Below are 16402 nucleotides of genomic sequence, written 5' to 3' on the forward strand. Positions count from 1 at the left end.
TCTAAATCTCTTTTAAAGCCATCTAGGTTGGTGGCCATCACTGCCTGCTGTGGAAGCGAATTCCATAGTTTACGTGTTGCGTGAAGAAGTACTCTCTTTCGCCTGTCCTGAATCTTCCAACATTCAGCTTCATTGGATGTCCACACATTCTAGGGTTATGAGAGAGGGAGAACTTCTCTCTATCTGTTCTCTCCATGCCATGCATAATTTTATACACTTCTATCATGTCACCTCTTAGTCGCCTTTTCTCTAAACTGAAAAGGCCCAAATGCAACATCCTTTTCTCATAGGGGGGTTGCCCCATTACTGTGATCATTTTGTTGCCTTTTCTTGAACCTTTTCCAACTCTACAATATCCTTTTTCAGGTTAGGCAACCAGAACTGTGTGCCAGTGTGCCATGGCTTTGTTCCATGCTGCCATGATAGCACTTGGAAATCTCAACGGTGTGTGTAGGCCCTCCCTCTAGTTGTTACCTGGCTGTGCTGTGTTGTGATGGGAGTTGGAGGGGAAAGAGTCACTTGTTCACTTAACCCAGCCTTTGTGGAATTCAGGAAATTGCTGAAGTAGAGGTATTGTACATTGTAGGACAGTGTCTTATTCTAGAAGGATTTCCTCTTTTTTTTCCTTTGAAAGTTAGGAAATGTCAACTTCTGATGTTGTTGATAGTGATGTTTTAAACATGGTTCATTCTCTTAGTTTCCTGTAGTTGAAAACCTCCTTCCCAAAGTTAGGTCTTTGTCTGAATGTCCTGCTTCTCTTTAGGCAAAAGGTGAGAGCCAAGAAAAATATTCATGTGCTCCTGAATTTTGATCTGCAAGGCTAAAGTTGTGTTCTTGTTTTTCATTATTATTGTTTTATGCTGCTTTAATGTCTAAAGGATGCTCAAAGTAAGGCTAAGCCTTTTCCAAAAAAGCATACCTGTGCCTTTACTTTCAGTGTAAAAATAAAGACAGAAAGGCACATTTAAAAGGGAGGTTTATTTCTGTAGTGTGGCATAGTGGTTAGAGTGTTGGACTATGACCTGGGAGACCAGGGTTCAATTCCCCACACAGCCATGAAGCTCACTGGGTGACCTTGGGCCAGTCACTGCCTTTCAGCCTCAGAGGAAGGCAATGGTAAACCACCTCTGAATACCCCTTACCATGAAAACCCTATTCATAAGGTCACCATAAGTCAGGATCGACTTGAAGGCAGTCCATTTCCATTTTTATTTCTATATTTTTATGTTCAAATACACACACATAGAAGAAGGGGGGGGGAATTCACATATGCTCCAATTGCCCTATTCATTATGGACAGACAGTCCTTGTTTACTGTACCTGGTCCTGGTAAAACACTGTCCTTATTTGGGGAAGATTCTGGGGAAGCCTTTTTTTTTTTTTTAGTGCACAAGTTTGTACCTTCCTTCTTTCTCCCCATCCCAAAGACTGTAACTACCAATCCAATAACAATGTTTCTTACTGAATAATGTAGAGATGCAGCTCTTCTGTAATAAAGTAAAGCCAGATCTATTGTGGAAGCATACAGTACATTCTTTTTACAGGCTTTAAACAGGCAAAAAGCAGGGTATAAATAAAAGGAAACTCCTCTGATCAGTTTACTGGCACTCTGCTTTCAGAAGCCAATATTTTACAGGCGATTGCAAACTAAATGAACTCAGTATATAGCAAGTGGGGAAAAGCCTTTAGCAGTGTGCAAATATGGGTGGAAGGGAGCTGGAGAAGAAGGAGTGCTTAAGCAGTGAGACTAGGTTAGGTATGGAAATAGGGGTATTAGAAATATGGAGACATACTTCTTATTTCATCAGTGAAATGTTGGAGGGCATGTTTGCGTTTGCACCGTAAGGGTACGATATAAATGTTTTAATTAATAAGTAACATTTTTAAAAAATTTGCAAGGGCAGTTCAGAATCTGGGATATGCCTGTTACTTATAAATGTATAATCTGCCTCTTAATAATGTTTGAGGCAGTTCTTGAGAATTAAATCTTTAAAGATATAATTAGAGTTTCTAGATCTTACAATTATAAGCCATAATCTGCTTGATGCTGAGAGATAATGCATTCGTTTGAGGCTAAATATGGTAGCCATATTAGGTATGCCTGGAGAAACAGTTTGTAGGAATTCTGATGATACGGCAAATCTCTAGAGGGTAAATTGATTTTGAACAAGATGGAAAGATTTGAGAAAACAGAATTGTGTGTAACAGTTGCTGTCAAAACTATATTTTACTATTACGATACATGTGTCCCTGTTCACACAGCAAGTTATTGGATCAGTAGTGAGGATTCCAGCCCTGGTTTTAGGGCTGCTTCAGCCAGTGTGGTGTATTGGTCAGCGTGTTGGACTATGACCTGGGAGACCAGGGTTCGAATCCCCACACAGCCATGAAGCTCTCTGGGTGACCTTGGGCCAGTCACTGCCTCTCAGCCTCAGAGGAAGGCAATGGTAAACCACCTCTGAATACCGCTTACCATGAAAGCCCTATTCACAGGGTCCGATCGACTTGAAGGCAGACCATTTCCATTTTAACAGGTCCCAAGGGAGGTCCTGCACACTTACAAATTTTTGCAGAGAGGAGACATCTTCTAGCTCTGTCTTCTGCCATCGCTGCAGCGTTGAGACTGGGCAATCCTATGGAAAGATTCGGACACAAAGGGGGAGATAAACCACCTCTGAATACCGCTTACCACGAAAACCCTATTCGTAGGGTTGCCATAAGTCGGGATCGACTTGAAGGCAGCCCATTTCCATTTTTTGTCCTTCAAAATGAGTCTCTTTATACGCAAAATACTTTGAATTGCCACTAAACCACAGTCCTCACCAGCCTTGCTTCTGCCGTCTTTGAGTGCTTTTGCCTGATTAAAATGTGTGCATGATCCAGAATAATGCCTCCTTCCTACCTGGAAGGAGGGAGGCAGGGAGGTGTGTGTGTGTGTAAGTAAATGTCTGATTTTTGCATGACCAGAATGTAGCCCGAGTCTCCCCCGTTGTCCCACACACTTTTGCTTTTGGCCTCGCCCACCACTGGCACCTCCGAAGTTTGTCCATGAGGGACTGCAGCAAGTGGGTTGAGAAGCGCCCCCCCCCCCGGCTGCAGCATCACTAATAATAGGCTAACATTTGGCTTGCTCAAACTATTCTGTTTTAGTAATGGAGAAACTCAGACCTTTAGGAAGGATGAGGCACTTCATTAGGGCCACGTTTCCTCTCCTGACAGCTAGGTCAGATTTCCCAGGTAACTGACATCTTGTGAGCTACTGTGAGATTGCTGGATTTTAGCAATATGGCTTGAAAATATTTATCAGCTGTCTTGGGTACCAAAGAGTGGTAATGAACAATTGTGCAGGCCTAGAACTCACAAAGAGCAGATAAGGAGCTAAACATGTTTGGGGGCTGCAGACTGCAGGTGGGGGGCTCATAAGACTGAATGCTCCTGCATCCAACAAAATTTCCTGCACCCTGAAAACTAGCATGTCAGGAAAAAGAGGTCTAACCTAGTCTTTCCCTTGACATCTGGTTTTCCATGTGCACAGATGTATCTATAGCCACCTGCAGAGCATTGGTTATAGAATGGCCTATCAATTCTATAAATAAAAAAAATGCATTTGTTTATTTTGCTGTGAAAAAACATTATCATGTGAACACTCACCTTTAATATGAAGTGATGGCAGCCCAGAAAGAGGTTTACCTCTTCAGCTGCTCTTGTGAGAACTAGGCCTCAGTCTGGGCCAGGCAATGTGAATACTAATCTCTTCATAGCTTCCCTACACCTACAAATGTGTTCAACATCTGTCTGCAGTACCTTATAGAGAACTTGTTAATAACTCTTGGTGTACAGCCATTATATTTGGGCGGTGGGAATTAGCTATTGAACACTTCTTGGAGGTGATCAGAGGTAATTTCTGAGGCCAGAAAAATTATAGTTTGGGCCCCTTAGAATTTGATGCAGGGAACTGTGTGGTATTTTTCCAGCCCTGCATTGGGCTGCTGTCTATAGCTTTGAAGCTGACAACCATAAATTTGAAAACGAATTGTACTCGTTTTTCTCTTAATTCATACCATTATCGGGGAAGGAAACATATTTCATTCCCATAATAGATCAGATAACGATTGAACCAGATTTGTGAAACCTGCAGCGCAAAAACTGGCAGTTCAGCCTATCGGTAGCAGGTGACGACTCAGGAGTGATTTGCTGCTTCTTTTTTTTAAGAGACAGAAATGTGCATGGCCATCCAAGCAAAACTGAACTGCCTAACACTCTTCTGTTTTCCACAGAAGGCTAAGGCTTTATCCTCGGGCAAAGTCTCCACTCTGGACTGCCTGCTGCAAATCCTCTGGGCCTTGGCAAAAGCTCGACTTTTTAGCTCATTTTACTTAATTTGTGATGCTGGCACACATCCATGCTTCAGCCCAGGGCTCTTGACTCAACTCTCCCAAACTGAGGCATTGACACATTTTAGGGGGGGGGGATTCCCTCCCATAGCCTGAAAGGAAACTCTTCCAAATGATTCTTTAAGTTGGGTTCAGAGTAAAGGAAGACTGCACAGTTTCAGAATAATATTTTATTTTTTAAAAATGTTTGTTAAAATAACAGCATTGCATGCTCTTTCTTCCTCACAACCAACTTCCAAAAACCAGCTAATTCTGGGTATTCCTCACTAATAGCATCTACAGGTTACTTTTATTCAGGAGTTTTTAAACGTTTTGCGGTTCCTAAGCTTCAAAAGCAGCTTGATGGAAAAGGATAATAAGGGCCTCTATTTAAGTAAGCGAAAGAGGAGCATGTACTTCACCAGCTCCCATATTGCTAAAGTGAAAGCAGAAAAGGCCTTTACTCCTCTTTGAAGTTGGGTAAATCAATATGCAGAGATTATGTAACAGTAGTAGAGCTAGGAAGTCATTATGTGATTGAACCATGGGTTGTAGCCAGCTAAGTTCTTCTCCGAGTAGATCCACAGAAATGAATAGACCTAAGTTAGTCTTGTTCTTTAATTTCAGTGGGTCTTCTCCTGAGTGTGACTAACATTGAATACAACCCCATGTAGCTATGTTGCTTTTAAAAACTACATACTTGCACATAAAACAAAAGGTGCCCAATTTTAGCAAACATTTTATTCCAGTTGACAGGACCAGACGACAAATGGTATTTCCATCTGCTTGTGTTTTCTTGCAGCGGTGTACATATACTCTCAGGGTTGCATCCAGTTTTTCCTCATAGGGGAGGTGCTCCAACCCCTTGACCACTTTGGTTTCCCTTTTCTGAATCCTTTCTAGCTCTGTAATACACTTTTTTAGCTGAGGTAACCAGAACTATGCACAATATTCCAAATACGGCCGCACCATAGATTTGCACAACAGAATCCCGATTGCACTCCCCTGCTGCCTCCCACACACCTTCAAAATCTGCTCCAGAGGATTGGGGGACCCTCTGGAATAGGTGGGGGGCACAGGGAGAGGAGAGCAGTATAAGGCAGCTTCCTATGTTCCTAGGAGAAAAATGGGAAGTCTTGTTGCTCTAGCGGAAGACCATTCACCCACCTCTGGATACAACACCCAGTTACAAACTGGAGTTGTTTATGTTTTGCTTCTGTTTATTTGGTCCATTATTTTCCCCTTTCATTAATTGCTACTTGACATATAGCTTTAATGAAACTTGGTAAAAATAATGTTTTTTAAAGAAAGAAATGGTCTTGAAGGCTAAGAAAAAAAGACAAAGAAAGAAATTTGTCTTGGCCGTCTGCGTGCAAATCTACCACACCTAGCATATCTCCTCTGATCAGGCTATTTGCACCAAAGGAACAGTTAGGGAATCACATAGAGGTGGGGGAGGTACTCCAGTTGGCTCCAGCTGACATGGTAGATGAATGCCAGTGTGGCGGTGCTTCTGTTTCAGAAAGGACAGCCCAACCCCACTGAAGAGAAGGATAGCAATTGTCAAATTGTTCCTGGGCCTCCATTTGGGAATGTGTTTATTTGAAAATATGAAACAAATCTAATTTTTATAAATAAATATTAAGCAGGAACCTTCTGTTATATATAATTTAATCTGCATATTTATGGTAGGGAAATGCTTTGTAACTCTCCCTATAGCAAGCTATGTTGTTGTTTTAAGCGAGCTAATAAGTTTCCCTTCTCTTGTTTCTCAAAACAGAGGAAGAGGAGGAACAGGTACCAACTGATGGAGGAACTTCAGCAGAAGCCATGCAAGTTCCTTTGGAGGAAGAGGGAGAAATGGAAGAAGATGAGGCTATTAATGATGAAAATTACTTAAGTAAGAGACCACTAGAAAGTCCCGAATCTGAGGAAATGCCTGCCATGAAGCGGCCAAAACTAGGTAGCATAAAAGGGGATACCTCAGATGGGACAGTGGAACCACGTGAGCCTCTTAGTTCAATTAATGCCCAAAAGGTGCCACCAATGCTTTCCCCAGTTTGCGTTCAGGATAATGCTGATCTGGTTCCTCCCTCTCCGGAACCGCCCATACTGGCTCCCATTGCAAAATCACAGTTGCCGGTTTCCAAACCATTGGAATCAAGAGCATTGACACCTAAAGCAAAGGTGAAAACAAACTCTCCAGGGCAGAAAACTAAAATGCCCAAAGTTCCTCCATCACCAGCAGTTAGTGGGAGCCCCATTCGCTCACCAAAAACTGGACCGAAAGAGAAGAAATCCCCAGGCCGATCCAAGAGCCCCAGAAGCCCTAAGAGTCCAAAGGTTCCGGTTCATGTCCCTCAAGCAGCGATTAAGCAGGAGACACCAAGCAGAACCCCCTTGGCAGCATTAAGTGAAAAGATGGGGAAAGAGAATATCCAAATAAAACAAGGGCCAACCCCAGCTGACCCCGGGAAACCAAACAGTGAGAATCCAGCAAAGAAAGTGGTAGTGCTTGACAAGACAATAGATGATTCCATTGATGCTGTGATTGCCCGTGCATGTGCCGAACGGGACCCAGACCCGTTTGAGTTTTCCTCAGGGTCAGAATCAGAAGGAGATATTTTCACCAGCCCAAAAAGACTTTCTGTGTCAGAGACCACAATCCCTAAAGCTTCTATTTCAGCCAACAGCAGCTTAAATAAAGCAGGAAGCACCCCAGTTCCTCCCTCTGGTGGAACGTCAAGTTCAGACATCTCATGGACAATGGATGATTCAATAGACGAGGTCATTCGAAAGGCAAATATGGGCCCGCCTGCTAATTTACCTGCAAACTTTCCTTATTTCTCATCTCCTTCTGCTTCTCCACCAACTCCAGAGCCTCTGCTCAAAGTTTACGAGGAGAAGACTAAGCTGGCTTCCTCAGCAGAAGTCAAAAAGAAGCTGAAAAAAGAGCTGAAGACGAAAATGAAAAAGAAGGAGAAGAACAAAGACAAGGAGAAGAGCAAAGACAAGAACAAAGACAAGGAGAAAAACAAGGATAAAGACAAGGATGGAGGCAAAGAAGGGAAATTTCCATGGAAGGACCTGATCAGAGATGACAATTTGGATCCCTACAAGTTCAAAATTAAAGACTTTGATGATGACCCAAAAGTGAAGGTAAAAGATGGCAGTTCCAAAAAAGAGCGAGAGAAGCATAAAGACAAGAAGAAAGACAAAGAGAAAGGCAAGAAAGAGAAAGAGAAGAAAGACAAAGAGAAAGTGAAAGATAAAAATAAAGAAAAGAGTAAAGCTTCATCGACCCCTCTTGTTTTGCCTCCCAAAGACCTGTCCTTGCCCTTGTTTAGCACCCCAGCTGCCATGAAACTCCCATCGCTGCTACCAGCTCTCTCGACAATGCTTCCCGACAAGCTGTTTGAGGAGAAAGAGAAGCCCAAAGAAAAGAAGAAAGACAAAAAGGAGAAGAAGAAGAAGAAAGAGAGGGAGAAGGACAAAGAGAAGGAGAAGAAGGAGAAGGAAAAAGAGAAGAAGGAGAGGGAGAAGAAAGAAAAGGAAAAAGAGAAACACAAACATGAAAAAGTAAGCTGTTGGGATATTTGGGGGGGGGGTTCTTTATTGTTCAGTTGTGACTCCCCCATCTGTAGAATGCACTCCCCAGGGAGGAGTTCAATGGGACTTACTCCTAGGTAAGTGTGTATTGGATTGCAGCCTAGGATGATACTGTTTGGTATTAGTGTGCTTGCCAAAGCTTTCTGTGGCTGTGTAGAGGTGGTGGTGGTGGTTGCCGTTTTGTTGTTTTGCTTTTTTATGGAATGATGGAGTTGTTTTTAACAGTGTTGTGAGGCACTTTGGGTAGCAAGCAACTAATAACAATAATAATATTGCTCAGCTTTCCTCACAATAACAGAATTATGTTGGAGCAATGTCTAACGATATATTTGATAATGTACTGAAACAATAAAATATTTAAAGATAAATGATGGTATTCAACACATGTCCTACTCAGAGTAGACTCATTGAAGTTAATGGACATGACGTGACTAACAGGTTCATCCATTTCAATGGGTCTTCTCTGAGCATTATGTGCTATTAGTTCAAGGGGACCACATCAGTTTTCAAAGCACTATTTGAAGTTGCATGCACAAAAAAGCATGCAATCTAAATTTGGACAGGAAGACAACTCAGTGGTCGGAGGCAAGGAAATTTTATTTATTATCTCTTATCTTTTCAGTGGTCCAGCACTGTATCTCAGAAAGGTCTTTTACATTGTCTGTCCTGCATGCCAATTTCATAAATTAATCATCTCTATTTACATCAAGCCGTCACTTTTCCCTGGCATTAGATTGCTCTCTATATGCTGAGGTTTTAGAGCAGTTGGAATCCCAATATATAACAAAGGTCCGTAGCTGAGTGGTACCGCATTGCTTTGCATACAGGAAGGTCCCAGTTTCAATCCCCTGTTAGAAAAGGATCTCCTATTAAAAGGATTTCAGGTAGCAAAACTGGGAAGACCACCTGCCTCAGACTTTGAAGAGCCCCTGCCAGTCAGAGTAGACACTGGACAAGATGATGTTTCTTATGTTGATAAGGTTGATACATTGGGCAATAGATACAGCAATTTATAGTCACAAGAATAGGATGGATCCTAAAATATATATCTTTCCATTGTAAAAGGCCAGCGTAAAGAGGTATGTCTTCAGCATATGATGAAAGCTACGTAATGAAGGTGCCAGTTATAGTTTAGGGGTTGTCACAGTGAATGTCCTTCTGGGCCACCACCATCCTCTACAAACTTCTAAGCATGGTGGAACTATGAACTGGGCTCCCTCTGCTGACCTTATCAGTTCACCATGCCAAAAGCGGAGGGAAATGAAATCATAAACCCACGTTGTGAAAAATATGTTTTCAACCCTGAGAGAGGTGTTAGAAATTAAATTTTGTGGTTGCGGTAGATTTTCCCCTAGAAAACTGGAAAATGATTTCAGCAAGGAATTATTGAGTCTTGTTCAGATGTACAGTTTGGGGTTGTGATGCACTTGCTTTTAAGAGTAAGAGATATTATACCCTTGAGTATTCTTCAGTGTGTAAACTAGCCAACTATGTGCTTATCTGTAGAAATTAATTCATACCAGCTTTGTTACATGTGCTGTGCTCACACATAATGCTAAACTGTGGTTTAACATTACGTGGACGAGCCTCCATGAGCTTGAGTGAAGCCCTGGGCTTCCACACACACACACACACACACCTGCTTTCCCTGTTTCACTTTCAAAGAATCTCAGTTTAGTCATCCTAATTTAAAACACTCAATAAGTTTCTTGATAAGTCCACTTCAAACCATGCATTATTAAACCAACAATTATTTTAAACCAGGATCCCTAGTTTGTACATTGATGCTAAGCTGAGATTCTTTAACAGTGGGACCAAACCCGATACAAGTCCTCCTGGTCCTGTTGCGAGGAAGAGACAGGATGGGGGAATCACATTACTCTCATGCCCTGCGTACGCTCCATCACTTAGCACTAAACCATGGTTTCATGTTGTATGCGAACCAGGTAACTAATATCAATAACAATTGTTTGTGTTAGTTAGTAAAACTTCCCCTGCAGCCTAACCATCTGCAATGGGGACTGAAGGGAGATAGATTAGCGAGAGGCGTCTGAATTTTCATGATTGTCTTGTTCCTGATTTCAGGGAGGCAGCACTCCTCTCTGTGAAGGGGAGTAGATTGTACAAAAAGCCCAGGAGAATTTGAGAAAAGAGGACTGGGGAAAGAACAGGGTTAGGAAGGGCAAGTTTGTTCCATCTCAAGGGTAGGCAGGCTACTGAGGAGAAGGTGGATGAAGAGGTGATTCCCTTAGTGAGAAAATAAGGTCATTTGGGTTTTGGTAACTGCATGCTCATATTTTCCGACCTTCCCCTTTTTCCATCCACCGCAGCCATTGGTCTCTGTCTCCATGATCTCTTTTTATTTATTTATTTTAAGGTTGCAAGCTTCAGGGTAGGAAATCGTTCTTTAAGTCCTGATAATACCCAAACTAGGTAGAGAATTATGCCTACCTAGTAGGAGACCACATATTAAAAAATATCTGTGGGTGACTAGTTTTTGCATAACTGATCATAACCACAGTATTTTCACATATTAACCCAATACTGCAAGAGGGGCTGTACCATGTGAACAAACTCTCAAATGATTCTAATGAATATAGAACAAAATGAAACCACTCCATTCCTCTCATTCCATAACTAGTTCTTGTCTAGTTTTTGTCTCCTGTTTTTTTAGAATTTAACATAAAATTAGGACTGTAATGCAGCTTTATAACCTATTAAAGTATATTCTTTGTAGCCCTAAAATATATTGTATTGTAAGGAAAGCAACATAAGCTTGGTCAGATTACATGGACAAACCTTCCTGTTACCTTGGTGAAAAGTCCCTGTCGAAAGATAAACTTTAAAGCTAGACTGCATGAAAGAGTCCCTAGATAGAATTAAAATTTAAACTGATCTAGACAGATAAGCCTTAAAAAAAAAAGAGGTGGAAAAAGTCCGCCTCTTTGCTGCAAGTCAGGATTTTGAAAATAAATTTCCCCCCTTTTAAATCTCTTGAGTGATTTTCATTTTTTGCAAGGCCGCTCCGCTGGTGTCCTGGAAAAACGGAGAGTTAGAGCTTTATCAGTTGGTGCCCTGAGGTATGTGGCAAAGAAGCTAAATCCCTGAAGATTAGCAAAAAAAAAAAAAAATGCAGCACATGGCAATAAGGGGCTTATATGACTACTAGTATTAGTTCAGGTGAAAGAAGTATTGCTTATACATAGAACTGGACAAATCCACTGACAATGTATTTTTAGTTAGCTACAAAGAAGTTTTATATTGCTGGACTTTACCTCTTTGGTGATTTGGGAGGCTTAGTAATCCACTGTAAATGCTCTTCTGCTGGCCCGAATTTCCAGCATTACTCCAGAATTGCAGCTCTTTAATTTTTAACCACAGAAAGCTCATGTTCTTTAACATCCCTTTAAAAGAAAAAAGGTCCATGTCTTGCACTTGCCCTCATATATTTTCTCTCCGAAACACATGCGTGTGTACACTCACACCCACGCACCCACCCACACAGGTTCTTCTAACCTTCCAGTTTTTTATTAAATGCAAATGATCAAATTACCGTTTGGAGCCTTTCCTTTCCAGATTGCGGCAGGATGACCCAAAAGTTAACCCCATAAGTAAGCAAACTTTCAAGTGGGTCTCCATACTTGAAAACTAGACATTTTTTGAAAAAAATCAAAACATGATTTCTGTTAAAATATTTTTTCTGATTAGACAGAACGTCTGCTGCAACTAATTTTGATACTTTAAATTTATTCGTTAAATGTTCCTAGCATTGTTCATACAGTGGTATCTTTTGTGGCCGCAGAGCATGATAAAGCAACATACATGAGGCAGCGTTTAAGATGCCAACTAAATGTTAACATACAGTCATGCATTTTTCTCCCTATTGCATTTTACTAGAGCTTTACCTCTGGAAGCTGAATAGCTGCAGATCCTGAAGGCTCAAAAGGAAGTGTTTCACCATTTGTGTAACTTATGGAATTCACTATCACAAGGACTGGTGATAGCTACTAGCTTAGATGGTTTTTAATAAGGTTGACAAATTCATGTTCGGTAGGACTATTGATGACTGAGTGATTGCAGTTCTATGCCACTTTCTATTCAAGTGAATCCCAAAGTGGCTTACAAACAGTAAACAACAGCAGCATAATACAATGTCACATACAACAGCACACAAGTTGTATAATATATTTATTATTATTTATTTGTTTTATTTAATTTATTTGATTTATATCCCTCCCTTTCTCCCACTAGGAGCCCAGGGCAGCAAACAAAAGCACTAAAACACTTTTACACATCATAAAAGCAGACTTTAAAATATATGAAAACAGAACAACCGTTAAGACAAAGCATCTTTAAAAAATATTTATATTTGCTAATATAATTAGCAAATCATCAATCAAACAATTATAAATTAGCAGCTAAAAAGTAAAGTGAACATTATTACATTCACACCACCAAGACACACACACATGCTTAGTAATCATTCCCTCAAATCAATCCATTAAAATGCATAGCCAGGATACCAGATTTCTCCAAAAGAAATACCCACAACAGAACAGTACTATAGCAAGTGCCTTGTCTCCCACACACCAATCACATAGATGTGTGTTCATGTGCAGCAACCCTACTCCCCAACCAAACTCAAGCTCTCATTGAGAGATTGGGATAAACTCCACACATCCTTCCTTGGGGCTTTCCACAAAGAATATAATCATACATCAGACAAATGATGAGTACTAGCTATAATAGCCAAATGGAACTTTCATATACAGAGGCAGTATACCTCTGAATACCAGTTGCGGGGAGCAAACAAGATAGGAAGGCCACCATTTTCATGCCGGGCACAAATGCAACAGGGCTGGCTGTTGTTGAAACAGAACACTAGATTATCTTTCCCACTGCTGTTATATGGCACACTGAATAAATAACAAACAATGATGTACAAATCTAGCCTCCTTTGTGAATGTCTGCATTTAATCACAAAGCCAAGACTGAGAGGAAGGAGATAAATGATGTTTATTAGGGCTCCTTACTGAATTATTAACAGGCTCTCAGCCAATTACCATGGAATCAGTGATGGCTGGTGCCCATTGGGAGTGGTGGGGCGGAATTCAGGGAGCCCAACAGAATGTGGAGCCAGAGCCAATGACAGGCACAACCAACTCATTCTGGTTTTGTCCCCATCCTCTTTACCCTTGCTGAGTTCTACAAGGACAACACAGACTTGAGGAGGAGGAAGCCGACAAGCAGTGCCACTCCTTGGGCTTGTTGTGAGTAAGAAGGCAGGCAGGTGGGGGCTGGCTGAAGGTTGACTGAGGTTAGTGGGGCAGTGCCCTGTGTGCCCTGATGGACGAGCCTCCACTGCTTTGAATACCATATTGCAAAATATTGGTGAAGGTGCCTTCTGAGGATTCTTCAGGAAAGACACAGTTTTAAATGTAAAGACATAAAGAACTGAGAGAGAAAAACTACCACTCGTTAGTAGAAGGAAAGGCCATCATCAATATTTCTTTAAAAAAAAAACACTTAGAAATATAACATGAAATATTCCCTTGTAGCCGAACATGCCAGAGCCAGAATGGCTTCCACAAATAAACAAGTTCAAGGCCCTTCAAGTGCTGGTAGATTTTTAAAGACCTAGTGTATCAGTTTCAGCTGTGTTTCAGCTTCAGTCTACTACTTGGAATTCTTTTGAGGTTTTCTTCTGACTCCCTTGCCTTCTGGAGTTAAGTAGGTGGTGACCGAGAGGGCCTTTTCAGTTGTGGCACCCAGTATGTGGGATGCCGTCCCCAGGGAGGCTGGGATGGTGCCATAGGAAGCTGCCTTATGCCGAATCAGACCACTGATCCATCTACCTCAGTATTGTCTACACTGTCTGATAGTGATGCTCCAGGCTTTCAGGCAGGAGTGTCTTCTGTCCCTAACTGAAGATGTGCAGCGAAGGTGGATGGCATCTAGTTCATCAGAGGAAGGAAAAAAAGGGGGGGAACCCCCAAGATGCCAAAAAGTGTATTTATGAGAATAATTCCAAAGCAGTTTATTAAAAAAAACAAGCCCAACGCGTTTCGGCCACTTTATATTTTGGCCTTCGTCAGGGGCGAAGATGGAAAGTAACTTTTGCTGAAGAGATTTCAAACAGTATAGCTAAAGGTTCTTTGTAAAACCTTTGCACTCGGAGACTTTCCTTTTACAAAGAACCTTTAGCTATACTGTTTGAAATCTCTTCAGCAAAAGTTACTTTCCATCTTCGCCCCTGACAAAGGCCAAAATATAAAGTGGCCGAAACGCGTTGGGCTTGTTTTTTTTAATAAACTGCTTTGGAATTATTCTCGTAAATACACTTTTTGGCATCTTGGGGGTTCCCCCCCTTTTTTTCCCTTCTCCTAACTGAAGATGCCAGGGATTGAAACTAGGGCCTTCTTCATTGAAAGCAGATGCTCCACCTTCCCCTCCTCTGCCAAACCTGTTTATCCTTTTGACACCAAGCAAAGACCTTTTTATTTGCCTTCCAGTATGCCACGTAGCTAGTTTTAGCTAACAATTAATTCTGTTTTTCCCCCCCATCATCCTGCTCTCTCTTTATTTGGCGGTGCCAGTTTATTTTATTTTTATGAGGATGCACATTGAGTTTACTTATGAGCCATTCTGGACATTTTGAACTGAACTGGGGTAAGGAGGTTCTGAATGTTGCAGCAAGACCTTCTAAAGTGTTTACCGTAGGGTTTTTTTTATTTAGGCTCCATTTCAGACCAGGCATTTGGGCTCTGCTTCCAGGTGCAAAAAAATCTTTGGGGTGGCACTGTCTGTTCATTTACCCAGTGCAGTGTCAGATAAATACAACGAGATAGAAGGAACCCCAGGAAAATATCATGCCAAACTATATTGTGGTAGATAGTAAATGGGACACTGCAAAATCTCTCAAGCAGCCTTCTTTCATTTTAGGGAGCAATCCTAAGTATGGGAAGTCACTGTAATTTAGGCCAACTTCAGTTAAGCTGGTGTAAAGTATGCCAGATCCAAACCCTGTCCAAGAGCAAAGCTATGGCTGGCTGAGCTGGTCCAAGTTTGGCAGAGGGAAAACAAGCCTTTACAAAAAAAATTTTACTTGTGCCACCCTTTTTTACTGGTGTAAGTTCCGCTGGGTTGCCTGGGCATGTAACTGAGCTGAACGGAGTTAGTATCCGGTATAAGTTCCCCCTGCACGCCGCACCCCCAGAATACATCTTTTTGGAGACTTATGCCTGCCTCAGCTGGACCAGAATGAGGGACTTATTGCTGGCATAGCCCCGGCTGAGCCAGCATTCAGCTCACTCAACTGGAGAACTACCCAATTCTAGCATGCTCATCTCAGTGAATCTTGGGTTTGGATTGCTCCCTTAAGTGGAACCTGTTCTGTGGTAAAGTTAGATGGATTCTTTCTCAAAGAAAAAAAATCCTACATAGTTCCACTGTCAGTGTTAAATATCTCTTTAGGAGATGCAGCACGTTTAACAATTAAATGTGTTCCCTTTAGCAGATCAAAGTGGAACCCGTTGTTCCTGCGCCGTCTCCTGTGATTCCCAGGCTGACACTGAGAGTGGGGGCTGGTCAGGACAAGATGTAAGTACAAAGTAAACCCATTTGATAAAATTGTGGGGGGAGGGGGCTTGGTGTGGTGTTATCAGATTTCTTTATTTCCTGGTTGTGGCCAATCCCATTTAATAAATTAGTTCCCATTTTTTAATGAACATATTTCCTTAACAAATGTGCGTGCTGATTAGTTTCTGTCATGATTAAAAACTTTTAAAATTTTGCATCTGAATAGATCCTTTCTATTACTCCAGGGGATAATCCAAAGTCTCCACTAGTGCAGCCTGCATATAAATTCAGGGCTTCTGTTTGTCTCTCCTTATACACATGCAAGGACATTAAGCAAGATCTCTTACTTGAAGTACTAAGTGCCTAGAGTTTTTGAGAAATGAAGTGTGGCAGTACAGCTTTCATGAGACAGAAAGTAAATGTCCATCCCATTTGGTTTAAAGGTTAATGCGTGGCAGGGAATGTCTAGCCCATGGGCCGAATTAGGCCCGCCAGGCCTTGGAGGTTGGCCCTTCAGGCCGTTTTGGGCAAACCACTCTCACCTTTCCCTGGCTTGACATCCTATGTGATGTCAGGTGTGAAAAATTCAAACCACTGCTTGAAACTTCATTCCACCGCTAAAAGTAAGCAGAATCGGAAGCAAACTGAGTGCACTCATACAGAATGCAACAGGGAAATATTTGTATAAAATCACATCAACTAGATATTACACGTTCATTAATCTTGAGGTATGGTGGGGAGCCATATAAGAATTCTAAAATACCACTTCCCAGCAGCAGAGTTTTCTGTTCCCTTCTGCTCACCAGGGAGTTCTTAGATGGATCCCTTCCCAAAGGGTGAGC

At 41.6% G+C, this 16402-nt stretch overlaps 1 protein-coding gene across 3 annotated transcripts in view; it reads left to right on the forward strand.

Moving 5' to 3' along the window:
• The window catches only part of LOC133390207 (transcription initiation factor TFIID subunit 3-like), an 87655-nt gene that overhangs the window by 34791 nt on the left and 36462 nt on the right, over nucleotides 1–16402 (forward strand). For 2 of the 3 annotated variants that reach the window (XM_061638299.1, XM_061638301.1), the window contains exons 2-3: nucleotides 6154–7952; nucleotides 15496–15581. In XM_061638299.1, the coding sequence (XP_061494283.1) occupies nucleotides 6204–7952; nucleotides 15496–15581 (1835 nt within the window). In that variant the 5' untranslated portion in view covers nucleotides 6154–6203. The remainder of the gene's footprint in view (nucleotides 1–6153; nucleotides 7953–15495; nucleotides 15582–16402) is intronic. The other variant, XM_061638300.1, reaches the window with a different exon arrangement.

The sequence above is a fragment of the Rhineura floridana genome, chromosome 8, assembly GCF_030035675.1.
Source record: "Rhineura floridana isolate rRhiFlo1 chromosome 8, rRhiFlo1.hap2, whole genome shotgun sequence".
Taxonomy (NCBI): domain Eukaryota; kingdom Metazoa; phylum Chordata; class Lepidosauria; order Squamata; family Rhineuridae; genus Rhineura; species Rhineura floridana.